At 36.1% G+C, this 27,735-nt stretch overlaps 1 protein-coding gene across 2 annotated transcripts in view; it reads left to right on the top strand.

Moving 5' to 3' along the window:
* Window positions 1-27,735, top strand: part of LOC150075071 (V-type proton ATPase 116 kDa subunit a 1-like) — a 431,757-nt gene that overhangs the window by 84,921 nt on the left and 319,101 nt on the right. For both annotated transcript variants that reach the window (XM_090389279.1, XM_090389280.1), the window contains exon 5: window positions 10,162-10,238. In XM_090389279.1, coding sequence (XP_090245405.1) covers window positions 10,162-10,238 — 77 coding nt within the window. The remainder of the gene's footprint in view (window positions 1-10,161; window positions 10,239-27,735) is intronic.

The raw sequence follows: 27,735 nt of genomic DNA on the forward strand, positions 1-27,735 counted from the left end.
CCCAAGGAAGTGAAGCCAGTCAACATCACTGGACAGTGCAATGTCAAGTCAGTTTCGTGTGAAAAAAAAGCATTGGGAGATCAAAATTGAGAGTAGCAGTGTGCTATAGGCCTAATGACTCTGATGAGTATAATAAGAAACTGTACAGGGAAATAGAGTGGGCCAGTAAATCGGAGAGTCTTATAATGGAGGATTTTAATTTCCCACATATTGACTGGAATTTGTGGGTTGGTCACTTACACACTAGCAAGGCTTTTGTGGATTTATTGGATGATTGTTTTCTACATCAGCATGTTTGGGAGGCAACTAGAGGGAGTAATACTTTTGATCTGATTATCAGTAGTGATACTTCATGCATTAAGGATCTGCAGATAAAGGAACCACTAGGTGGCAGTGATCACAGTGAGGTAACTACCATCAGGGGTAAAGGGAAGGGTTATTGCTTTCGTAAAGGCGACTACGATGGTCTGAGACAGTATTCAAATTCTATACAGTGGGACCAACTGATGATGTTACCAACAGCAAATTCAAAATGGGAAGCATTCAAAGAACTTATCTTGGAAGCTACTAGGCTTTACATACCAACTAAGAAATATTGTTCAAGGTTTAGGCCTAAATGTATGTCAGATGAACTAATGAGACATATGGCAGAGAAAAAAAATACATGAGATAGATATAAATTAACACGTGACACAGAAGCCTATGATAGATATAAGTTGATCTGTAACCAAGTTACAAAGGAGGTTAGGCAGGCGAAGGCAGATTACGAGAAATCTTTGGCGTGGGATGCAAAGAAACACAAGAAAGCCATCTCAGGTGCCTTTCTTGTGTTTAACTGTTGAGGATCCTACTCAGGTAGCTAACAAACTAAATGAATATTTTGCATCTACATTCGCACATGAGGAGTTATTCAGCAAGGGGGAATGTCAGAGGTATATTCAACTCTGGCAGTAAGCTAGATAATCTTGTAATAACTGGGAGTAAAGTGGAGGAGAAATTGTTGAAGATAGACACAAGAAAGGCACCTGGGGTGGATGGGATCTATCCAGTTATATTAATGGAGGCAGCAAAGGAAGTAAGCAAACCCTTAGCCATAATTATGAGAGCTTACTTGGACTCAGGGGAGGTACCCATAGACTGGAGATGTGCAAATGCGACCCCAAATCACAAAGTAGGATTAAAGGCTGACACAAGTAATTATAGACCTGTGAGTTTAACTTCTGTTCCAGGAAAATTATTGGAGGCACTAGTTAAAGAAGCACTGCAGGATCATCAAGACAAGACTTCAGTTATAGCTCAGACACAGCATGATTTTGTTAAGGGGAAGTTTTGCCTGACCAATTTGATTGGATACTATGATGCAGTCACAAAAGAACTGGATGCAGGGAATAAATTTGATATTATATAATTGGATCTTAGAAAGGCTTTTTATACTGTTGCACATGGAAGACTGCTGCACAAATTGGAGCAGTGTGGCACTGGAGGTAAATTGCTGCTATGGATAAAGGGGTGGTTGAGGGGGAGAAGACAGAGAGTGGTAATCAATGTACACTGTTCATCGTGGACTAATGTTATTAGTGGAGTCCCTCAGGGTTCAGTGTTGGGTCCATTATTGTTTTCTGTATTTATAAATAATATTGATGATGGTATATCAAGCTTAATGTCCAAGTTTGCAGACGATACAAAGGTTGGCAGGGTTGTTAAGGACACTACTGACGCTATGCTGCTGCAACAGGATCTGGAAATGTTGAGCAGATGGCTGAGAGGTGGCAAATGAAGTTTAACATTGACAAATGTAAAGTGCTACCTATCAGGAAACAGCACCCCCAGAGCAACGTATCAACTCTGTGGTACTACACTGACACTGGTAGAGAATGAAAAGGACCTGCAGGTAATTGTGCAGGCAGATATGAGGTTCTCTGAGCAGTGTAGACGGCTGCAAGAGTAGCTCATGGTGTCTTGTCAATGATATACAGGAATTTTTCTAGCAGGGATAAGAAGGTGATTATTCCCTTGTATAAGGCAATGGTCAGGCCACCTTGAGTACTGTATACAGGTCTGGAGGTCTCATTTCAAGAAGGATGTAGAGCTGCTGGAATCAGTACAGAGAAGGGCAACAAGATTAGTGAATGGAACAAAGGGTTGCTCTTACGAAGAAAGGCTCAAGTTTTGCAAATTACAGTGTCTGGAGACTAGGCACCGGCGAGGTGATCTGATAGAGGTGTATAAAGCCTTGAATGGTTTGAGCATGCTCAAAGCTGATGGGATTCTTCCTCTTGCTCAGAATAATCACCTGATAGGGTATAAATTCAAATTGAGGAAAGACAGATATAGGATAGATGTGCAGAAATTTGCCTTTAGCCAGCGGGTAGTTGGTTGTTGGAACAGACTTCCATCCCTTTTTGTGGAAGTTGATAGCCTAAATAAATTTAAGCCTCAGCTGGACATGTATTTTGAACGAACGGGGTGAAGTGGAAGTTTTTTGTTTTTTTTTTTGGCTGATGCTGCATAATCTTGCTTTCTTGCATCATATGCCTCTACTAATGCTAAAGAAGTGTTATGGGACAGAAATAGCATACATGATGTTTTTAAATTTCTAAACACAATAAACTATAGCCTTCTGTAATGAACAAGAAACAGACAAGCTTCTACACATCCAATTACAGATTGCTTTTTCAATAAGAGAAAAAGAAACAACAGCATTTAACAAAAAAAATTTCAGTACTAAGTTTCCACAAGTATTGAGTCCTGGTGCAATATGGCCAGAGAAGACCACGTGCCACTAAACACCAAACCAAAGCATCAGTATTAGTCAGTTTGCCATTACTATGAGTTAAGTGTTTTGCTTTTAACTATGTTGCTTTTGAATGACTTCTCTTTTAAATGTGATTGGACAGTACCTGCTGTGTGCACTTGTGATATAACTCTGTGAAAACAATAAAAAAACCACACCAAGTAAAATCTTTTCTATATTTAAGAAAGTATAGAAAACCACAGATTTTATCTTCAACCAACAATTAATGCAGGCTCGTTATTTTTGAGTTACACTTCACAGATATAATGCTGCAGGGTTAAGAGATGAGACATAATGCATTTAAAAACAAATTGTGCTGAGTAATGTATCTACATATTAAGTTTTGTTTTAAAATTGGAAAAAACTAAAGTTGAACTTCCTTTTTTTTTTTTTAATAGCATGTGGGGTTTCTGTAATGGGCTGTACACAAGTTTTCAACTGCTGCTGTTGTTTCAAAGAGGGTAGGGAGGAAGTGGGCATCTGTCAAAAGTGATTTGCAAACTGGGTTGTCCTTAACTTCAACAAATGAGTAAATCATGTCACAAGTGAACTTTAGTACAAATTGACCAAAGGATTAACTGTGCTTGAAATTGCTATAGGAACTTCTCTCTCTCTCTCTCTCCCCCCCCCAATCATGTTATTTAGTTTTAACAAAACTTTGAATGTGAAGTGCATTTCCACAAAGTTTGTGCCTGAGCTGTTAACAGGGGAATAATGTGAACAAGTCGATTCTGATTTGTTCGAATGTACAACTAAGGATGGGGTTGCCAGACTGGAAAACTCTGAAAGGATCTCATTTGAATGTTCAAATAAAGAGTAATCTGGCTGAAATGAAATAGCTGAAAGAGTAATCTTTCAGTTATTTTAAAATTTGCTTTCCAGAAGTACTTCCAAGAGTGGGAAAATCATTGGGTCACCCTAAGAATGAAAACTATCCTAAGAAGAAGGATACTATTTCAAAAGGGATCAAATTGCCAACCTGAATATGCTTATTGTCATTATACTGTATCAGGTTTAGGTAATTTTTGGTATGAATGAGTTTGCATAATGTAACACTGCATGCAGAGGTATGCAGTGTTGCCACTGATGTGGTTTTGTAATAATTGTATATGGTTACCAGAATGAGAGAAAGTAGCTCTTTCATTTTTGCTTTCAGGAATCTTGAATCACCCTGTATTTTAAATATCCCGATTCTAACATCTGCTTAGATTGTGTCACTGAAATTATTCTTATATGGATGAAATCCTTTTCATATTAAGCATACAGCCTATCATTGTTGGCTTGTATCTAAACCTCTGCTTTATTTTCTGTTTACTCTGAATTTGCAATATTTGTAAAAAAGTTATTAATCAATCTAAAATCAATTTTGGAAAGACTAAGAGTAGGTATTAGTCTTTCTTGATTTCCAAATGGTAATCAAGTCTTCTGGTATCTTTTGAAAGATACAACTTCTTTCTATCATTACTACTACTGCTGCTACATTGTGATGGTTTTAATTCATATTCTTCTAAGAATAATTTACTTTTCCTTTAACTCTTTCATCGATTATGTTGGTAAATCTACCATACCAACTATATTCCATTCAGTCAGTGCCTTTGATTTTCTGATGAGAAAGTGACTAGGGGAATTTTGAACCATGTTGGCACTAAGAAGTGTACAAGCCCTAATGGCATTTTTCGCTTATTGAAACCTGTGATCGAGAGTCAACTCCAGTGTTTGTCTTTTTACACTCTTACACCTGTGGTGTTTTTCCCCGTCCATGTAGAAATTTGCTCATTACTTATCACTATCAATCCACAGGTGAAATTTTGACTGATATTCTGCCTTCAGCAAATTTTTCAATATTTTAAAGCACGTTATCAATAAATTTAGAATCAGTTTTAAAAAGACTAAGAGCAGGAAATATGACAAACTGGTTTCCTTGTTTTTTTACAGTTCCTTTGAAAATTTTGGATAACTATTCAAGCAGTTTCTCTTGACATTTCTATTTTCTTCATATGTGGTTGACATAAGTTTAGAAAGATGATATAAGCAAGTTCCATCCTATTTACTCTCATTTGATTTTTAAAATTGGATAGCCAGTTTTCTTTGTGACCACTCATTGCATGTGATGATAGATGGCTTCCCTTTTATTTAAGTTAACTAATTCTGGGTTCCTCAAAGTTCTGGCCTTTCATCCTTTCTTTTCTTCCTGTGTATTAATGATCTGTATATAGTTGAAGTTCTCTGAGCAGTGCAGATATGTTGCTGGTAGATAGGTCTCTAGACAGTTTAGAGAGTTTTGTCAATGATATGAAGGTATTTTGCTATCAGAGATAAGGAGGTAATTATTCTGCATAAGGCAGTGGTAAGGATGCATCTTGAATATTTCATACATTTTTGGTTGTAGATCTATTAGAACAGATGCAGAGAAGATCAGTAAGATTAGAGAAGGGGAAGAAATGGGTACTCTTATTAAGAAAGATTTCAGTTCTGCAAATTGTAGCATCTGGAAACTAGACAGAACCAATTGAGATGTTTAAGGTTCTGAATGGATCGAGTAATCTAAATGTTGTTGGCATCCTTTCTCCAGCTCGGGCAACACACACACACACACACACACACACACACACACACACACACACACACACACACACACACACACACACACACACACACACACACACACACACACACAAGGATGCATAAATTTAAATTGAGGAAGAATTGTTGCAGGATAGATCTGTGGAAATTTGTTTTTAGCTGGAGGGTAGTTGATCGTTGGAACAAATTTCCATCCGGTGTTATTGAAGTGGGTAGTTTGAATAAATTTAAGAAAGAATTAGTCAAATTATTAGAGGGGAGGGTATATGTGATGTGGGAATTTTTTTATTTTTTTTTGTATCATTTGCTAGTACTGATACGTACATTGACTGGAAATCCTATCCATACTTTTGCTGACAATAGTGCACTACAATTGGAAAGCTGTGCCCTGCACAAAGGTACAACTCTTTGAATGTATCTTTTGCCAGTTCCTTAAATTCTGATTTTCAGTGTGAAGAAGAAAACTTAGTTAACTTCAACCCTCCTGAAACCTGGTTCTTGCACAAAAAAGAGCCTGCTACTGCAGTTCTCCTCTTCAAAACTTGAATTATAATCCCTCAATAATTCGTTCTTTCATTTCAAAATTCACCCTTCACCATATTATATCAGCTAATATTTTCTCATTAGGTGGTGTGTAATGCGAACATCAATTTTATGAACAGATTGAAATCATACATGTTGTGTGCTGGAAATGCAGCAGTATCCAATATTTTGTATTCGTAATTGCTGGCCAAAGTGACTTACTCAACATGTGGGATGTTTTCCGGTGGTAAATTCGACTCAGGACTATCAGATCCACTCCATCCCTCCAGTCTAAACTTACCAGAATTAACAGATTTGATTCATCATTCGTCGGTATCTTTGTCATGCTACTATTACTTCTTTTGATCTTGACCCAGATGCCTGGCTTCATGAAAAGGACTAATAAAAAAAAAAAAAAAAAAAAAAAAAAATTCAGAATCATTTGAAACATCTAACTTTACCTATTGTCTTCAGTTTTAAAAAGTGTTTTTTACATTTTTATTTTCTTTTGTTTTATGCCTTTTGTTAAAGCCTCAAGTGCCTGTTTTATATGTTGTTATTAGGTTTTTATAGGATGTAAACCCCTTTAGCCATCTGTGTCTGGGTATTGTTCCTGTATTCTTTGATTGGCAATAAATGATTATTTATATAATATACCCTAAGAATTAATTTTATCACAAAACGTATAAGGTCTGATCAAAGAGTTGTAAAATTTCATTTATTACAAAAGTAGTAGTAGCAGGACTAAGGTGACAGCAAGTGTAGGGCAAGGGATCACTGAATTAACTGATTTGAACCACTTCCCTCCACCAAATCACTAATGAGTAGTGTGTATCTTAGAACTTTGTTGCAATCATCATGGATACCAAAGCAAAGCAACACATGTGCTGCAACAGGTTTTTTATGTATAATGGGAAAAATGTAGTTATATTTAATCAAAATGTTAGAACTGAATTTGGTGATGCTTGTTATTTTTTTTTATAACAAGTTTTTTTTTTTTTTAATTGAAACTTTTGTTAGTAGTTGGAAATGGCCAAGAATCTGTTGATGGCTAACAATCATTTCAGCTTTCAACTTGAAGCAGTGAGGAAATGGTTGCTAAAATGCATGAAAAATTCATTCTGATTGGCATTTTATCATCTGAGAAACTGCTGATAAATTGAGATCTCTTTTGGATCAAGCCAGGAAAAATGACACAAAATTTTGACAAGTGAAATTTATTTTAAGTGAAATTTGTGTTTATTAGTGGGTGAAATGTTTATAAAATGTCCAAGAATCTGTTGAAAATGTGAACTTTCAACTTGAAGAAATGGTTGCTAAAATGCATTAAAAATTCATTCTGATTGTCATTTAACCACCTGAGAAGTTTATAACAAATTGAGAATCTCTTCTGGATCATGCCAGGAAATTTTTACAGAAAATCTTGGCAAGACTCGTGTGCAAAATTTGTTTTAATATTGTTGAATGATGACTACAAAATTTTGACTTTGAGAATTGTGTGAGGTGCTGAAAAGAAGGGGAGAAATGGACTTTAATTTTGTAAGTTGCGTTATTACTGATGATGCAACATATATGTACAGCAACATATATGAAAATCACCAATATCACCCTGTACAAAAGCACAGCAGCCAAATGTGAAAACTGTCCCCTCCCCCCCTCAATATCATAAGGGTATCATTCCTTACAGTTCGTAATGGTCAATCGGTAACCTCAGTAACCAGGCATGTTATAAAGAAATTCTGATTTCATTGAGGGAAAGCATTTAGAAGACAGCACATATCTTTGTAAATATGGGTAGTTTCTCTACCATAACAGTGTTCTGCACACAAAGCACTCAGCATTCAAGAATTTTGATCCAGAAGACAATCCTGTAATAAAGTTATTCCCGTTAAAGACATTCTCACTGTCCATTCACTTTATCTCATTAAAGGGACAAAGTAAATGCATGGTAGATACTCAAAACGAAAGTGAAAGAACAAAGATTTGATTGATGTTTCAAGCATTCTAACTCTTACCTGAACTCAGAATGAAAGCTGAATGGGCAATGATTTGATGACATTCCAATGATCCAACATAATATGACAGCAGAACTCAACAGGCTCACAGTACAGAGCTTCCAGGAATGTTGGTACATTTGAATTTCATTAGGGGAGAACTACTTTAAAGAGGATCACTTATTAAAAATGTTGTGCATTCTGTTCTGAAATAAGGCTTGAAAGTCATTTGATATTTCTGATTACTGGTATTCACCTTTTCAAACTAACTCTGATAGCAAAATTGCCTTTCCAGACTATTAATTATCACTGCACATTGTCGCAGTCATGTGAAAAACCCAAAGGTCGCGGGTTCGATTCCCGCATCGGGCTTGGATCAAAGTACTGCAAAAACCTTGGGAGGTGCAATATGGCCACAGAAGCCGATGCGCCAACAACTACCAAATCAAAAAAAAAAAAAAAAAAAAAAAAATCATGTGAAAAATACTTATATTGTTGCAGTCATATGGTAAATACTTGTATTGTTGCAATCATACTTACTCCAGGCACTATTGAATCCAGTTATCATCATAAGGGGAGGCATGACAACCAGGTTTTTAAGTTTTTTTTTTTTTTTTTTTTTCTAGATACACCTAGAAACATTTTACACATTCACTAAAAGCATAGTTAAGGGAGTAATAAGCCCCATCTGTTCCCCCCCCCCCCCGAATCCACCCCTGACTTGAGATATCATACCGGTCACGAAAAATGCGTCACGCTCTGTAATCACACTATTAGTAGTGTAAGCGTGGAAAGTGCCTCTGGTGGAATCCGTGGATGACGTGACTTCCGTGACCAATCAAATTTACTGGGTAGAAAGTTGGAAAAACTGCGAGCCCATTGTTAAAATATTCACATCTCACCACTGGATAGACAAGATAGGAAGGGAGGAGGGGTTATGCTATTTGTTAAGAAACATAAAATCCAAGGAAGTGTAACCAGTCGACATCGCTGGACAGTGCAGTGTTGAGTCGGTTTGGTTTGGCATAGGCACTGGGGTATAAAAATTGAGAGTAGGAGTGTGTTACAGGCCTAATGACTCTGATGAGTATAATAAAAAACTGTACCGGGAAATAGAGTGGGCTAGTTAAATCAGAGTTTCTTATAATGGGGGATTTTAATTTCCCAGATATTGACTGGAATTTGTGGGTTGGTCATTCACACACTAGCAAGGCTTTTGTGGATTTATTGGATGATTGTTTTCTACATCAGCATGTTTGGGAGGCAACTAGAGGAGTAATACTCTTGATTTGATTATCAGTAGTGATTCTTCATGCATTAAGAATCTGCAGATAAAGGAACCACTAGATGGCAGTGATCACAGTGTGCTGAAGTGGGATTTACTCAGAGAGGTAACTACCATCAGGGGTAAAGGGGAGGGTTATTGCTTTTGTAAAGGTGACTACGATGGTCTGAGACAGTATTTAAATTCTATATGGTGGGACCAACTGATGATACCAACAGCAAATCCAAAATGGGAGGAATTCAGAGAATTAATCTTGAAACCTACTAGGCTTTATTATTATTATTATTACTAGCCATATAGTGCAAGGAAGCCTGAGGCTTATGCTGCACCAGCTAAAAAAAAAAATTTCCAAGTTACCCAGAGAGAGAGAGAGAGAGAGAGAGAGAGAGAAAGAAAGAAAGAAGTAGAAGGGAATCACCAAGAAGAGAAGAGTGATGGTATCCAGCTCATACCAACTAAGAAATATTGTTCAAGGTTTAGGCTTAAATGGATGTCAGATCAACTAATGAGACATGTGGCAGAGAAGAAAAATGCATGGAATACATATAAATTAATGGGTGACATTAATTTATGAATTTAAATAAATTCACTATGTACTCAATTCCTTGCTGTGTTAATGGCCCTTATCCAGGCAAAAGGTGGGTCTACATATTACTAGGTAGGTATCCCATGATTTCTCACTACTCAGTGTATTTAAGCTAGGTTAATTTATTTTTTATATTGTAGTAAAAAGAGAAAATAGAAATCAATATCAGTTAACTTCAACTATTTGCCAAAGACTATGCATTCCTTGTGAATATATGGTTATGGTTTTTTCATATCATCTAGTGCTCTTTGTTTGTTCCTTGTTATATTTTTAGTTAGTTTAGTAACTTACTAAATAAATAATAAGTTTCTCCTCGTTTGGTGCAGTATATGTGTATGAAAGAAATGTCAATCTTCTGTAATACAGTCACTTGTTATACTGTGTTTATTGTATATAGCAAGAAGTACCTCATATTGATTCCATGGATAGTGCCTTAGTAGTTCATGAAGTAACAAGTACACCTATTCAGCTGGGGTATGTGACATTATTAGCAGAATTTGGATATTTTATTTATTTATTTTTTATATATTTTGAAATTTGCATGCACAAGTTTTAATATTATAAAAAATTTTATAATTTTTTGTAATTTGTCATTGTACTTTACTTTTACTGCCTTGGTTGGTGAATGGAATGAAAATATTAAATTATAATGATGTTTTCATATTGCATACATTTTCGTTGTTTTTTTGTTTTGTTTTTCATATAATTACATGATTATAAAGCAGTTAAAATTATGTTGACTTACTTAGGCTTATATGTGTTGCCCTTATACATATTCCTTTCACACCCCTATGTGTGTGCGCATGCTCGCTTGCATGTGCATACATGCAGTAGTAGGTATTTTACAATTGACTGGTTGAACTTGGGTAGTTGCAAATAAAAATGAAAGTCTGTGGTGGTAAGCATTGAGAGTGATAGAGTTATAGACATTTTACAACAAAATTTAAAAGAAAAATTTACATATTTGTTGAAGGCATACTTCTAAATGCATAGGGGAAAATTTTGTCTTAATGACATACACTCTTGTATGAACAAATATACTTTTAATCAGGTTACTAACTACTTACTGCTCAGTTAGTGGAGTTTACATGTAAAAATAATTTTGCAGAAATTTTTTTATAGATTTTTCTCCACCATCTCATATAATTGAAATACTTTTTTGACAGTTATTTTTGGATGATTAGACATTTCTCTCTGTTCCAACATTCTACTGTGACTAATGATTAAAGTAAAAAAAAATATGATTAGTATGCTTAAAGCAAAAAAAAAACAAACAAAACTTGTAGATCATATGCTTTGTACTTCATGATTGGAACTTTTCTTATGATGTATAATCAAAACACTGAATTCATAGTGGCAAGTTACTGTTGTCAGGTTGGTTGACTATTTCTCACATGTTATTTGTGGGCCTAAATCTAGACTCTGCTGTTATTGTTGACATATTTCATTTCATTCAATTTCATTTATTGCCTTACAAAAGGCACCCAGGAGCTTATTATTATAAGCATATCAGTTTTATATCTAATAAAAGAACACTTTTAACCAATTATTATTAGTAAATTGAATTTAATTGTTTGTAAATTAAGTACAATATAATATATGCAATATAATACTATACAATGAAATATAAACTATCAAAACTACTATATACAGTATAATATCAATACAGTCTGCTTGATACTGAAATCGAGAAACAAATATATAATGTCTATATCAATACGCTGGTTGGTCTTTAGCTTTCATAGAATGAAATTACTCTATGAGAGCTAAAGTCTATCATTCCAATGGCTTAAAATAAGTGTTTACTATTTAGTGAAGTCCTTTTGGTTTACAACTTTTAAATACTTTCTTCTGTCAAAGGCATTTATAGCAGATTTGATGGAAAGTCTGTAAATCTTGAGCTTCTTAAAAAAAAAAAAAAATCTGTTTTCCTCTCTCATTGAACCAGCAACTATTTCTAATGATACTCTCAAATCCAAAATTGACACAGTTAAGAATGTTCAGAACTGTTTAAGGTTCATTGTAACTACACTTGAATGATCTTTTAAACGTGACCAAAGCAGTTTATCATTTAATGAGACATGTTCTGTAATGAGAAATGTAACTTCCAAAATGAACTATAGCCGAGGACACACTTTTAAATTAACGAAACTTCCAAAAATAAATGTATAAGTAATAATTGTTACTCTGTATGAATTTATTCATTGATTGTACCCAGTAATCTCTAGCTGTCTTTATTGTCATCTTTTAAAACTCGATTCTTTGTTCATCCAGTTGATGTAACTTATGATGTTATACTAAACCTGGGTCACTACACATCCTCTTAAGGTAATAGTTAAGGACTTCATGTGCAACTAGTAAATCTGCAAGCAATTTACCAAACAACCACCAACAAAACATTGTTATAAACTATCTAAATTACTACAGGTTGTACCAGCACAACATGTAGTAATTTAGAACAGAACAAATTGTACTGACGTTAAGAAATGTGCCACCTACAAATTATGCTCTCTTTCCATGTGCAGAAAAGGGACAAATATACAGTTGTACATTATATTAACCGTTTGTAGTCTAATGTTGCAGCTGGCGTGACACCGTAAAACTGCACTTCCAGTCCAATGTCATGTCCAGCATGCCCATCAACATTTCTGATTATGTAATTTGTTTTCCAGCTGTACTGGCACAATTATTGTACTACCATCTATTGCATTTCATATAAACAATCTTAAAAGCTAAACCATGTTTATTGAATGTTTATATATTCAATTATTAAGCGAATGCAGCATAATTTTTTTATTTTTATTTTAGTCTTCCTTCAGTTGAATGTTGTAGAGCTGAGAATGTCTGTGTTTCTGATTATAAAATTTCTTTTCCCATTGTACTGACTCAATTATTGTACTGCAGTCTGTCAGTAGTTCATTTAAAGAATCTGAAAAGCTAAATGGATGTTTGTATTCAATTTTTAACAGGAGTGCTTTTTTTTTTTTTTTGTCTTAAGTTCAAATGTCTTAACCAGCACAACCATCAGCATTACTGATTATGAATTTTGTTTTCCTAGTGTACTGCCATTTATTTATTCTGCATATAAATAATCTGAAAAACTAAATTGATATAGTAATAGTGGCATGTGATGCAGGAAAGCAAGCGTATGAGCTTATGTAGCATCAGCCAAAAAAAAAAAAAAAAATTCACACAACCATTCCCTCTAAATGTTTTGTCCAATTCCTCCTTAAATTTATTTAGCCTATCAACTTCCACAACGACAGATGGAAGTTTCTTCCAGCAATTAACTCTCTTCTGGCTAAAGGCAAGTTTCTGCACATGTATTCTACAGCTGTCTTTCCTCAATTTGAATTTATGCTCTCCCTTAGGTTCGTAATCCGAACAAGTGTGAAGAATCCCATCAGAATTCAGCGTGCTCAACCCATTCAAGGCCTTATACACCTCAATCAGATCACCTCACAGGTGCCTAGTCTCCAGCTGCTGCAATTTACAGAACTTAAGCCTCTCTTGGTAAGAGGATCCCTCCATTCCTCTCACCAATCTTGTTGCAATTCTCTGTACACGCTCAAGCAAATCTACATTCTTCCTGAAATGAGGCCTCCAGACCTGTACACAGTACTCAAAGCTTGGCCTGACCATTGCCATATACAGAGGGACAATCACCTCCTTTTCTCTGATGATGTCTTTCTTATGGTGATATTGAGAAACCATTAGACCTTTCTGAAGAAATGGGGGGGGAGGAAACTTAAAAATAAGATACAGTTTTCAACTGTTCCATATGGTGTGACTGAGTGTTGGAGTTTTACCAAATGAAAAGTAAAGGAGATTTTTGGAGTTATCAATATGGGACTGAATTAAAAAAATTGATATAAAGAAATATTGGTATGAAGAATGGACAGACAGAATTACATTTTTCAAGAATATATTTAGCAAGATGAGAGTTTCAGATATTTTCTCTGCTCACCCACAAAAGGGTAAACAAGGAATTCAAAGTAGAGGCCCTAATGTAAAAAACATTGTTGATTATCTGGATGGAAAGTTTGTGAATATATTCTTCCAGAAGAAATATTGCATTAGAGCTTTTAAGTTGTTTTGTCATGCTGTTTTATATATTTACTCATATAAACCTGAAAATAAATGTTTGCTTGATCGATAGAACTGAACTGCATTGGGAAGACAGTGAAAGTAATCCTGGATTATAAAGGGTTAAACACACAGCCTCTCAAATTCCAGTCAGTTACAATGACCTGCCTTTATTTTAAAATATATTCTTTTAGTTTTATCTCTTAAGAACTAGATACAAGTATATGTACTTGTATGTTCTAAAAATGTTCATTTTTTATCATATATGACACTGAGATAGTTAACATTAACAGAATAAGGGATTGACTGGTTATAAAGTAATTGAACATTTAACTTTAAGTTTAACCTTCCTATAGTTAAACTTTTTATACTGGTGCCTCCGTAGCCAGGTGGGAAGGAGCAGCAGTGCGTACCACACGCTTCTTGATTAGACCGGGGTTCGAGCCCGTCACCACCAAATACGGAGGATGCGGAAAGGTCAGGGAATGACCACCGCATATTCCGGAGCAATATGGCCTTAGTTGCTAATGCTCCTAAAAACCAAACAACAACAACAACTTTTTATATGATGTTTGAACATCATGTTGCACAGGTTTAACAAAATGCTTAAAATGAAAGATTTCAATAAATTTAGATCTATTTATTACTAATAGAATTTACCAATGCAGTGTTTTGCAGTGTTTCCTGCTCAGCTTCTTCACTGACTGCAAAATTTAAAATGAGATGGCTTACTTGTTAATTATCTTTATTATATATTTACTTAAATTATCAATTTTAATTTTTTTTAATCTAAACAAAGTTGTCAATTGTCTTAATTTTAACCTAATCCAAACAAAAATATTTGATAGAGTTAATACTAAGGTATTACACTGCTACAAAAACAACAAAAGACAAAACTGGCATCTTTTGGTCCTGGTGCAGCAATTTGCAGTGATCATTTTAAGTCTATTGAAATGCCAGATAGTGCCTTTTCAATGAATAAACTAATCTAATGTCTGAATGGCATGTTGCATAGATTATCTTGATGAAAACACTTGAAATGAAAGCAACTCACCTGTGTAGTTTTGCTATCAGTGAAGAAACAAAGGAGAAGGTATCTGCAAATGATTGCTAGAATCTATTAGTAATAAGAAGGTTCTTAATAGGTGAAGTGCTTTCATTTCAAGTATTTAAACTTAGTTTAACCTTTATTTTTAACTAAGTTTAAACTTAGTTAAACCTGAATGTACAATGATATTTTCTTCCATAAGCATCATTGTACACTAGTTATCGATATCTGCAATTTACAGGTGTCACAACATTCAGCCAACCCCTGCAGAACCTTATTTTGTTCTTCATCTGCTTCCTTTAATTTTCCATATTGAAAAAAAAAAAAAAAAAAAAAAGATTTAGGAACATCCAGGAGGCATTCCATACTTACTGGGCCATGGACTACTTCTTTAGAACAACTTTTTCGTGACAGGTCTCTCCATGTGCTCATAACATGCTTGATAATAACCATTCTATTAGAAAATTAGTCAAAATTCAGAACATTAGTGTTAGTAGAAGCATATGATGCAAAAAAGCAAGCTTATACAGCATCAGCCAAAAAAAAAAAAAAAAAAAAGCTTTCCCATTTCATCCATCCAATCACTTCAAATGTTTGTATAGTTCTGCCTTGAATTTATTTAAGCTGTCAACTTCCACAACAGCAGATGAAAGTTTGTTCCAGCAATCAACTACCCGATGGCTAAAGGCAAATTTCTGCACATCTATTCTACAACTGTCTTTCCTCAATTTGAATTTATGTCCTCTCAGGCAATTAATCTGGCCAAAAGGAAGAATCATCGAGCTTGTCCAAACCATTCAAGGCCTTATACACCTCAATCAGATCACTTTGCAGGTGCCTAGTCTCCACTGCAATTTGCAGAATTTAAGCCTTTCTTTGTAAGAGCAATTCTTTGTTTCATTCACTAATTGCACTGCCCTTCTCTGTACTTTTTCCAGCAACTCTACTTCCTTCCTAAAATTAGGCCTCCAAACCTGTATACAGTACTCAAAGTGTGGCTTGACCATTGCCTTATACAAGGGAATAATCACCACCTTTTCCCTGCAAGAAAAATTCCTGTATATCATTGATAAGATACCATGAGCTACTCTTGCAGACTGCACTGCTTCAGAAAACTTCGTATCTGACTGCACAATTATCCCCAGGTCTCTTTTTTTTTTTCATTCTCCACTAACCTGAGTGTTGTACCACACAGTTGATACATTACTCTGGGTTACTGCTACCCATATGCAGTTTGTTATTTGGTTTTTAGGAGCATTAGCAACTAAGGCTATATTGCACCAGGGATATGCGGTGGTCATTCCCTGACCTTTCTGCATCCTCCGTATTTGGTGGTTACGGGCTCGAACCCCGGTCTAATCAAGAAGCGTGTGCTACGCACTGTTGCTCCTGCTCACTTGGTTATGGTGGCATCTCATATGCAGTATTTTACATTTGTCAATGAATGTTCAACTTCAGTTGTTACCACTCAACCCACCTGCTCAACTTTTCCAGATTCTGTTGCAGTAGCATACTGTCATTAATAACCCTGCCAAATTTCTTATTATCCGCAAATGTGGACATTAAGGCTGATATACCTTCATCAATATCATTTATAAAAAAAGAAAACAAAAATGGGCCCAACACCGAACTCTGGGTGACTCCACTAATAATGCTAGTCAAGGGCCCATTGATTACAACTCTGTCTTCTCCCACTCAACCATCCCTTTTTCCATAGCCCTTTGCCCTTAATGCCATACTGCTCCAATTTGTACAATAGTCTTCCATGTACAACAGTATCAAAAGCTTTCCTGAAATCCAAGTATATGATATCAAAATTATTTTTTGCATCCAGTTCCTTTGTGACCATATCATAATATCTAATCAGATTGGTTAGACAAGACTTCCCCTTAACAAACCCATTCTGTGTCTGAACTATAACTGCAGTCTTGTCTAGGTGATCCTGCTGTACTTCTTTAACCAGTGCCTCTTTAATTTCCCCGGAACAGAAGTTAAACTAACAGGTCTGTAATTACTCGTGTTACTCTTTGATCCTCCTTTGTAAACTGGGGATACATTTGCACATCTTCAGTCCATGGGGACCTTCCCTGAGTCCAAGGAAGCTGTCATAATTATGGTTAAGGTTTGCTTCCTTCCTTTGCTGCCTCCTTTAATGGCGTCTCCGTGGGCAGGAGCGGCAGTGCGTAGCACACGCTTCTTGATTAGACCGGGATTCGAGCCCGTGGCCAACAAATACAGAGAATGCGGAAAGGTCAGGGAATTAACACCGCATATCCCCTCAGCAATATGGCCTTAGTTGCTAATGCTCCTAAGAAAAAAAAAAAAAAATAAATAACCAACCATTCATCAATGTCAAATGGACCAGTCAGATTCATCCCCTTCCTTCCTTCCTTCCTTCTAGAGTTTAAAGTAAAAAACTCTGTTGTTTTTCTTTGCATCTTTTGTCTTTGCCTGTCTAACTGTCTTTGTGACTTGATTACAGACCAGCGTATATCTACCATAGCCTTCTATGTCACCTGATAATTTATATGCATCCCAAGCATTTTTCTTCTCTGCCATGACTTTTATTAGTTCATCTGACTTTCATTTAGGCCTAGACCATGAACAGTACTTCTTAATTGGTATGAATAGCCTAGTAGCTTCTGATATTAATTCTTTGAATGCATTTCGAATTTTCTGTTGGTAACATCATCGGTTGGTCCCACTGTATAGAATTTAAAAACTATCTCATACCACCATAGTCACCTTTACTAGAACAAAAACCCTTCCCTTTGCCGATGATGGTAGTTACATCTTTGAGTAAATCTCATATCAGCATACTGTGATCTCTGCCCCATAGTGGTTCCTTTATCTGCAAATTCTTAGTGCATGAAGAATCATGCTGATAATCAGATATTACTCCCTTTGGTTGCCTCTCAAACATGCTGCTGTAGAAAACAATCATCCAATAAATCCACAAAAACCTTGCTAGTGTGCAAGTGACCAACCCACAAGTTCCAGTCATTTGTGGAAGTTTATTTGTTTAAATAAATTCAAGGAAGATTTAGACAAACTATTGGAGAGAATGAATAGGTGAACTGGGAATTGTCTTTCCCCCCATTGATGCTGTATAAGCTTACTTTCTTACATCATTTTCCAGTGCTACTGCTAATTTCTGTAGATTGTAATTGTCAGGAAATATGTATGAAAGGAGGCTGTGTCATAAAATGGAAGTTGTAGTGATAAATGAAGAAGAAAAGTTTGTTCTGCAAGCTTGAAGTTGGACTGTAAAAGAATGCTGATTGGTTGTGATATGTGTTCTGACTGGTTTGGGGGAGGGGTGGGAAATTATAGAATGGCACGTTTCAGAAGAAAAGTGCCTATAGAAGCATCTATAGTAAAGGCATCATTAGAAACAGAGCATCTGTGAGACAGAGATTTGACAGACTTTGTAAGAGATTGGTCATTAATTAACCTAACACAGCCACTCAACATCCTTTTACTGTCTAACTTCAAACTCCCACATGTTGGAACAATATTCCAGGTAGTCGGAATTGAGATTTGTGTAGAGTGAGTTGTTTTTTAGAAGAAAAGTAAATCCGAGTGCAGAACCGAAAACCGTGTGTTTTTAGATGAGAGGAAGCAATATTTGTGATGAGCTTACACCAAGACAGATCAGAAGTCAGTGATCCCTAATAGAGATATGTGATCTTGAAAAGAAATCTGAGTGTCATCAAAGATGAGCAGAAGAATCCTTTTTGCAAGATATAAGAAAGCAATATATAAGAAACAGGACTAAGTTTTAGAAAGGTAGAAATTAACTAAGTTAACTTTGCCTTACTAGAGAATTAATATAGATCAGCATTTAAGGAATTTTTAATGGATATTCAAGAAGCTCAAGCTATTTGAAACACCCAGGTCGAAGTGTTTCAAACTGGAAAGTGGAATGCAATGTACTATCATCAGCAAAACTTTCCAGGGTTTGCAGTCAATGTAAGAAGGTCATTAATATACAAGAGGAAAAGAGTGGGAGAAAGAACTGCACTTTGTAGGACAACAGCATTAGTGGAGAAGATAGAAGACATAGAGCCATCTACCATCACCTGCAATGAGTAGTCAGATAGAAAACTGGATACCCAATTAAAAATAGTCAATCATCCATAAGATGGAAGCTTATTTAGAACAATTTTTGTGCCAAATACGATCAAAAACCTTTGAAATGTCAAAGGCAACTGCTTGAGTTTCACCATACTCTTTCATTGAATTTGTCCATTGACTAGATAGTATGAATCAGAGCTGTAATGCTCAATATGTCCTACATTGATATTAATATTTGTAAAATAATAAGAGGAGTTTACCTCAATATAGTGCGTAGAACACTTCCGTATGATACTCTCCAGAAATTAAAACGAAAAAATTGAAAAACTTACAGTAACAAATAATTAAAAAACAATTTAACACAATTAAATCAATTTAACACAATTAAAATCAATTTAACGCAATTAATAATATTAAAAAGAATCTAACAAAAATATTCAAAACGATTTTCCTTTCTGAAGCTGATAATGCTCTTCGACCATATGTCGTGATCACAGGAATAAAAATTACCGAATAGGGTTAAACATGAAACTTAAATAGTGATTATTTGTCTTCGTGCATGCGCCTAAAGGCCCATGCATCAGAGATTGAATATGGCTGACGAACATTAACAGAATTCTCGTGTAATTTAATTTCTATGGTTTCTGCAATTAATAATTGTGTATAATTACGTTGGACATTAAGTATTTTGGCCTCGTTAAATAAAAATGTATGTTTTTTGTTAATTCTGACGCTGCTGAGCGAGAAGCACGAACTGAGGCTTCGTGTTGATTTACATGAATATTCAGAGAAAAACACGTCAAAACTTGGTAAGACGAGTCGCAATCACTGCAAGAAATGTTGTATACCGGGTAATTAATTTGTGTTGCGAACGCGGAAAGAACTGAGCGATTGTTCAGTATAGTGTGTAATTTCCGTATTGGCCTGGCGACAATTTTAAATTTGGCATCTTTAAAGAATCTGTTAAGTTGTTTGTGCCACTGTTCAACATATGGGACAGAAATAAAGTATTTTTTGATATTACTATTGTTGGTTGGTGTAGTATTTTGTATCCTAACTTTAGCCTGTACCCTAATTCGATTTATTGTAACAAGGGGATAACCCCTGTTTAAGAACCTGCTAGTTAATTGTATTTCTGAGCCCAAAGCAGATTCCATCGTTGAATATTTATAGGCATTTAGAAATTGATTAAAGATAATTGATCTTTTGTAGGTGAACAGGTGATAGCTATTATAGTGTAGAAGCATACTGGTGTTTTTAGGTTTCGATAGATGCTAAATTGGATTTTATTCGAGTCCCGAGTAAACGTGAAATTTAGAAAGTTTAATGACTTTGTATCCATATCCTCCCTTTCCAATGTAAATTTGAGTTTAGAATGAATACTATTAAACAAATGTAAAATGTCTTGGATAGTACTTCTATCAGTAATAACTAGAACATCGTCTAAATACCTCCCATAGTATGTGATACAGGGTTGAAAAGGTGTCAGATGTATATGCTCAATCGTTGAGAGATAGATCTCTGACATTAACCTGCTCAGGCTCAAACCCATTGGCAATCCAAAAGTTTGTTTGTCAACCTTGTCTCAAAAGGTGATATAGTTGGTCTCAACTAACAGTTTAATTAAGTGAAAAATTTCCTTAATAGGTAGCTTCGTATAATTAATCGGTATCCAGTTATTATTTAACATATCCCAAATAATATCTAATGTGTATTCAACTTTTACATTCGTATATAACAGGGTAACATCTAGTGAGAATAAATTGTCATTGTCGCCAAGTCTACAGTCTTTAAGATTATTAAATAATGTTAAGTCGGCCATATTTGATCTCCGATGCGTGGGCCTTTACGTGCATGCGTGAAGACAAATAATCACTATTTAAGTTTCATGTTCAACCCTATTCAGTAATTTTCATTCCTGTGATCATGACATACAGTTGAAAAGCATTGTCAGCTTCAGGAATCTAACGAAAATATTCGTTTTGAATATTTTCGTTAGATTCTTTTTAATATTTTTAATTGTGTTAAATTGGTTTTTAATTGTGTTAAATTGGATTTTAATTGTGTTAAATTGGTTTTTAATTGCATTAAATTGGATTTTAATTGTGTTAAATTGGTTTTAATTGTGTTAAATTTATTTTAATTGTGTTAAATTGGTTTTTAATACCAATACGAACACTTCCGTATGAAGTGTAGAACACTTCATACGGAAGTGTTCTACATACTATATTGAGGTAAACTCCTCTTATTATTTTACAAATATTAATGGGTAACATAAGCCAGTATATCAACAGTGGATCAATACTGACAGAATCCATATTGGTGATCATTAAGCAGATTGAAGGTTTCAAGATAGTCTAGGTAATGGTAATGGATAGCAGGTAATGGATTTCTCCATTACTTTAGAAAAATTAGAAGTAAGTGCAGTGGGAAGATAATTGGATGTTTGGGATTTGTCACCCTTTTCAGTAATTGCTGGATAAGAGAAAATTTCTAAGTAGAAAGGAAAAACACCAGGGGAATCAGAAAGTGTAAAAATATGACACAGAACAAGAGTAAGTTCAGAACACAGGTATTGAGAACAAGTGGAGAAATACTGTCAGGACCTGGAGCCATCAGGGTTGTCATGAAATTGTTTACAAATGGTGCCCCTCCTGTAATTTTTTCTGGATCCGCCACTACTGGTAGGCATTCAAAAACATCTGACAGAACCTTTTAGGCAATGAGAAATCTCAATATTACAGTGAAATTGTAGATATAGTAATTTTAGCATACAGATAGTTGGGTTTGACATGTCGTTAATTTCCTATATTCTCATTTAGACTTTTTTCATGATAACTTGGGAGTGGCCTCCAATGAACACAGTGAAAGGTTTCACCAAGGTATTTCTCAAATGGAAAAAAAAATACAAGTGAAAACGGAGGCCAAATATGTTGCCAGACTAGCATTAGCAGAGGCATATGATGCAAGAAAGCAAGCTTATGCAGCATCAGCCAAAAAAAAAAAAAAAAAAACACACCACTCCCATTTCACCCCTCCATTCATTCGAAATACCTGTCTAGCTGAGCCTTAAATTTATTTAGGCTATCAACTTCCACAACAAGGGATGGAAGTCTGTTCCACCAACCAACTACCTGCTGGCTAAAGGCAAATTTCTGCACATCTATCCTACATCTGTCTTTCCTCAATTTGAATTTATGCTCTCTTAGGTGATTATTCTGAGCAAGAGGAAGAATCCCATTGGCATTGAGCGTGCACAAACCATTCAAGACTTTATACACCTCTATCAGATCACCTCACCGGTGCCTAGTCTCCAGACACTGTAATTTGTGAAACTTAAGCCCTTTCTTTGTAAGTACAACCCTTGGTTCCATTCATTAATCTTGTTGCCCTTCTCTGTACTCGTTCCAGTAGCTCTACATCCTTCTTGAAATGAGGCCTCCAGACCTGTATACAGTACTCAAGTTGTGGCCTGACCATTGCCTTATACAAGGGAATAATCACCTCCTTATCCCTGCTAGAAAAATTCCTGTATATCATTGACAAGACACCATGAGCTACTCTTGCAGCCCGTCTGCACTACTAAGAAAACTTCTTATCTGCCTGTACAATTACCCCCAGGTCCTTTTCATTCTCTACCACTGTCAGTGTAGTACCATAGAGTTGATACGTTGCTCTGGGATTACTGTTTCCCATATGTAGTACTTTACATTGGTCAATGTTAAACTTCATTTGCCACCTCTCAGCCCATCTGCTCAACCTTTCCAGATCCTATTGCAGCAGCATAGCGTCAGTAGTGTCCTTAACAACCCTGCCAACCTTTGTATAGTCTGCAAACTTGTACATTAAGCTTGATATACCATCATCAGTATCATTTATAAATACAGAAAACAACAATGGACCCAACACTGAACCCTGAGGGACTCCACTAATAACATTAGTCCACGATGAGCAGTGTCCATTGATTACCACTCTCTGTCTTCTCCCCCCTCAACCACCCCTTTATCCATAGCAGCAATTTGCCTCCAATGCCACACTGCTCCAATTTGTGCAGCAGTCTTTCATGTGCAACAGTATCAAAAGCCTTTCTAAGATCCAAATATATAACATCAAAGTTATTCCCTGCATCCAGTTCTTTGTGATTGCATCATAGTATCCAATGGGCACCTCTGTAGCCAGGTGGGCAGGAGCAGCAGTGCGTAGCACACGCTTCTTGATTAGACCGGGATTCGAACCCGTGACCACCAAATACAGAAGATGTGGAAAGGTTAGGGAATGACCACCGCATATCCCCAGAGCAATATGGCTTTAGTTGCTGATACTCCTAAAAACCAAATAACAACGACAACAGTATCCAATTAAATTGGTCAGGCAAGACTTTCCCTTAATATAATTTTAAGTATTTTTCACCAACTGTATGTTGAAATAACAAAATAAAACGAAGGCTAAAATTTTTGATAACTTTATAATTAAGCTTACAATAAATTATTTACAGTGGATATAAAACAATTAAAATATCATAAAATACAATAAAATATACCAGGTTAAAAGCGATAAAATATCTGTAAAACAAATAAAATATTATAAAATACAATAAAATATACTAGTTTAAAAGTGATAAAATATCTGAAGTTTTCGAAGGCTCTGCCTTCTTTCTCAACAGCACGCTTTTTTACTTCACAGCACAACTTTAAATACCCGCAGGTTCACGGCACATGTCACGTGATTCGATGGCACGTGCACTGTTCTCATGCGTGTCGGAACTGGAAGTGGCTCGGGAGCGCGTCAGGTGGAATCGTTCATCCCTAAGGATGAACGATTCTAAGGATCACTGCCTCAAAGAGGGGATGGATACGCATACCCCTGTCTCTATTAATATTTTTCTCAATGGAACTAATCCACAAGCTCTCGAGCTACTTGCGGTCCCAAAACCTATGCACCTGGTCAATGATAACTGCTTTGTCCGGGGAGATATGGTGCTGCTTCTCCGAAAAGTGTTCGGCCACGGCGGATTTTCCGTAATCCGCATTCCTTATCGCCTTTGTGTGCCCCCCCCCCCAGATGATCCTTGAGATGCCACTTTGTTTCCCCCACACAACATTCCCCACAATCTGGGCACTTAATGCTATAGACGACCCCACTTGTATTTTCGTTTGAAATGGGGTCTTTCACCTGTGACACAACTGTGTGGAGCTTTCGACCTGGAAGTTGCACACAGCGCATCTGGTAGTTTCTTAATACCTGAGCTATATGCTCGGTTAAACCCGGATAATAGGGAATGTATGCGGTGACTATCGGTGTAAAAGACTCACTTCTCCTCTGTTCTCCTCTAATATATTTCTCTATGATCCTCTGGGGGATAGCCACACTTCAGGAGATCCGACGTGATGCACTCATACTCTTTCTTTCTATCCTCGGAGGTACTAAAATGTTACTTTGCCCTGTTTGTTAGTGCTCTAATTACACTATTCTTGTGATGGTTGGTCTGAGCTGAATTATAATGTGAATATTGGCCTTTACACATGGGTTTTTTATAAACTTTGGTCTTTAGACTTGGGCCTTCTCTGTAGACCAACACATCCAAGAACAGCAAAGCCCCTCCTTCTTCTACCTCCGAGTTGAATTGTATGAACTGGGAGAAGCCATTAAGAAAATTTAACACCTCATCTTCCCTCCCCTTTCAAATAATTGAGAATGTATCATCCACGTATCTCTTCCACAGGCGCATAGGGAGAACCATGTCACTAAATAAACTAACCTCCAGCTCCTCCATAGCCAGATTAGCTATAATCGCACTAATGGGGGAGCCCATGGCTGCACCGTGAACCTGCTTATACATAGTATCACAGAACACCATAGTGGTGCTTGAGAGACATAATTCTATGCCCTTACAAATATCTTCCAAACTTAGGTGTGTCCTACGGCTTAAGGTGGTATCTCTCTGTAGGGCCATGTGTGCACATCACACACCATAGTCAATTGGAATATATGTAAACAGAGATGTCACATCAAAAGATGTCATAATTTCATTTTCTTCTATACGCTGCTCTCTTATAAAATGTACAAAATCCTTGCTGTGCCTGACACTAAACTCGGAAATTCATACTAACGGTGACAACAATTTGGCCAGGAAACCGGATAGTGCATATGTGGGACTGCCTATAAACGAAATTATGGGCCTGAGTGGAACACTCACTTTGTGTATTTTGGGCAGGCCATAAAATCTCGGTATTTGGCTTCCCGTTACATGTAACGACCAATACTCCTAAGAAATCTTATTAGTCTTTAACCAGCCCTGTACCATTCTATTAACCTGATGCTCTAGGTTCAGCAATGGATTTTTGTGAATAATCTTATAAGTTGCTCAGTCATTCAACAAGTCTAATGCTTTGTCTAAATATACCTCCTTATCCAGAACCGATCATTCAACAAGCATTAGACTTGTTGAATGATCAAGCAACTTATAAGATTATTCACAAAAATCCATTGCTGAACCTAGAACGTCAGGTTTTACCATTGCTCAACCTAGAGTGGTATTTAAAGTTGCACTGTGAAGTAAAAAAGCGTACTGTTGAGAAAGAAGGCAGAGCCTTCGAAAGCTTCAGATATTTTATCGCTTTTAACCTAGTATATTTTATTGTATTTTATGATATTTTATTTGTTTTAAAGATATTTTATCGCTTTTAACCTGGTACATTTTATTGTATTTTATGATATTTTATTTGTTTTAAAGATATCACTTTTAACCTGGTACATTTTATTGTATTTTATGATATTTTAATTGTTTTATATCCACTGTAAATAATTTATTGTAAGCTTAATTATAAAGTTATCAAAAATTTTGGCCTTCATTTTATTTTGTTATTTCAACATACGGTTGGTGATAAATACTTAAAATTATATTATGAATATACCCAACCCCAGAGGCCTATTTGGAGAAAAGACTTTCCCTTAACAAAACCATGCTGTGTCCGAGCTATAACTGAAGTCTTGTCTAGATGATCCTGCAGTGCTTCTTTAACCAGTGCCTCCATTAATTTTCCTGGAACAGAAGTTAAACTCACAGGTCTATTAATTACTTGTGTCAGCCTTTGATCCTCCTTTGTGAATTGGGGTCACATTTCCACATCTCCAGTCTATAGATACCTCCCCTGAGTCCAAAGAAGCTCTCATAATTATGGCTAAGGGTGTGCTTACTTCCTTTTCTGCCTCCTTTAATATAACTGGATAGATCCATTCCACCCTGGGTGCCTTTTTTATGTTTATCCACAACAATTTCTCCTCCACTTTCCTCTCAGTTATTACAAAATCATCTAGCTCACTGCCAGAGTTGATAACACCTCTGGCATTCCCCTTCCAGAATAACTGCTCATGTGTGAATGTGGATGCAAAATACCCGTTTAGTTTGTTAGCCACCTGAGCAGGATCCTCAACATCAATCTCCAGTGGACCAATCTGATTCACCCCTTTCCTTCTAGAGTTTACATAGATAAAGAACTCTTTTCTGTTTTTCTTTGCATGCTTTGCCAAGGATTTCTCATAATCTGCCTTTGCCTGCCTAATCTCCCTTGTGATTTGGTTACAGACCAGGTTATATCTATCATAGGCTTCCATGTCACCCATTAATTTATATGTATCCCATGCATTTTTCTTCTCTGCCATATGTCTCATTAGTTCATCTGACATCCATTTAGGCCTAAACCTTGAACCCTATTTCTTAGTTGGTATGTAAAGTCTAGTAGCTTTCAAGATAAGTTCTTTGAATGCTTCCCATTTTGAATTTAAGAAAGCAAAAACCCTTCCCTTTACCCCTGATGGTAGTTACCCCTTTGAGTATATCCCACTTCAGCACACTGTGATCACTGCCACCTAATGATTCCTTTATCTGCAGATTCTTAATGCATGAAGAATCACTACTGATAATCAGATCAAGAGCATTACTCCCTCTAGTTATCTCTCGAACATGCTGATGTAGAAAACAATCATCCAATAAATCCACAAAAGCCTTGCTAGTGTGTGAGTGACTAACCCACAAATTCCAGTCAATATCTGGGAAATTAAAATCCCCCAATATAAGACTCTCTGATTTACTGACCCACTCTATTTCCCTGTACAGTTTCTTATTATACTCATCAGAGTCATTAGGCCTATAGCACACTCCTACTCTCAATTTTGATCTCCCAAAGCTTATGTCACACCAAACTGACCCGGCACTGCACTGTCCAGCGGTGTCGACTGGCTTCACTTCCTTGTATTTTATGTGTTTCTTAAGTAATAGCAGAACCCCCTTCTCCCTTCCTATCCTGTCTATCCTTTCTGTACACATTGTACTCCCTAAATTCCAGTTCTGCATTCCTTATATCTGTGTGACACCACGTCTCTGATATACTGTTAAATAAAACTTATCAATAGTTGCAGCCAATAGCTTTTGTAGGAGCCCAACTACTGTTGGAATCTCATACAGGAGACACCAATGGACGATTATAAAAGGCAAAAAATGACAAAATAAGTGTTTTGTTATCAGATAAAAATTTTTTTATAAATAGGATAAGATTAATAGACCCATTGTTCAATAATTAGTACTGCATATAACATTTTCTTAAAATATATTAAATCTTTTTTTATTAGAAACAGTTTTTGACTTTAGTCCCTTTTGCCTTAAAATTGGTGGGCGTTACAGCAATATGGTTGCCATATTTTAATTCAGCAACATCAAATCAATAAGAATTCAGGGAGTAATAAAAATTTTTTTTTGCCGAC

Source organism: Mastigoproctus giganteus, chromosome 14, assembly GCF_048544385.1.
Source record: "Mastigoproctus giganteus isolate SK-2022 chromosome 14, ASM4854438v1, whole genome shotgun sequence".
NCBI classification, from domain to species: Eukaryota; Metazoa; Arthropoda; class Arachnida; order Uropygi; family Thelyphonidae; genus Mastigoproctus; species Mastigoproctus giganteus.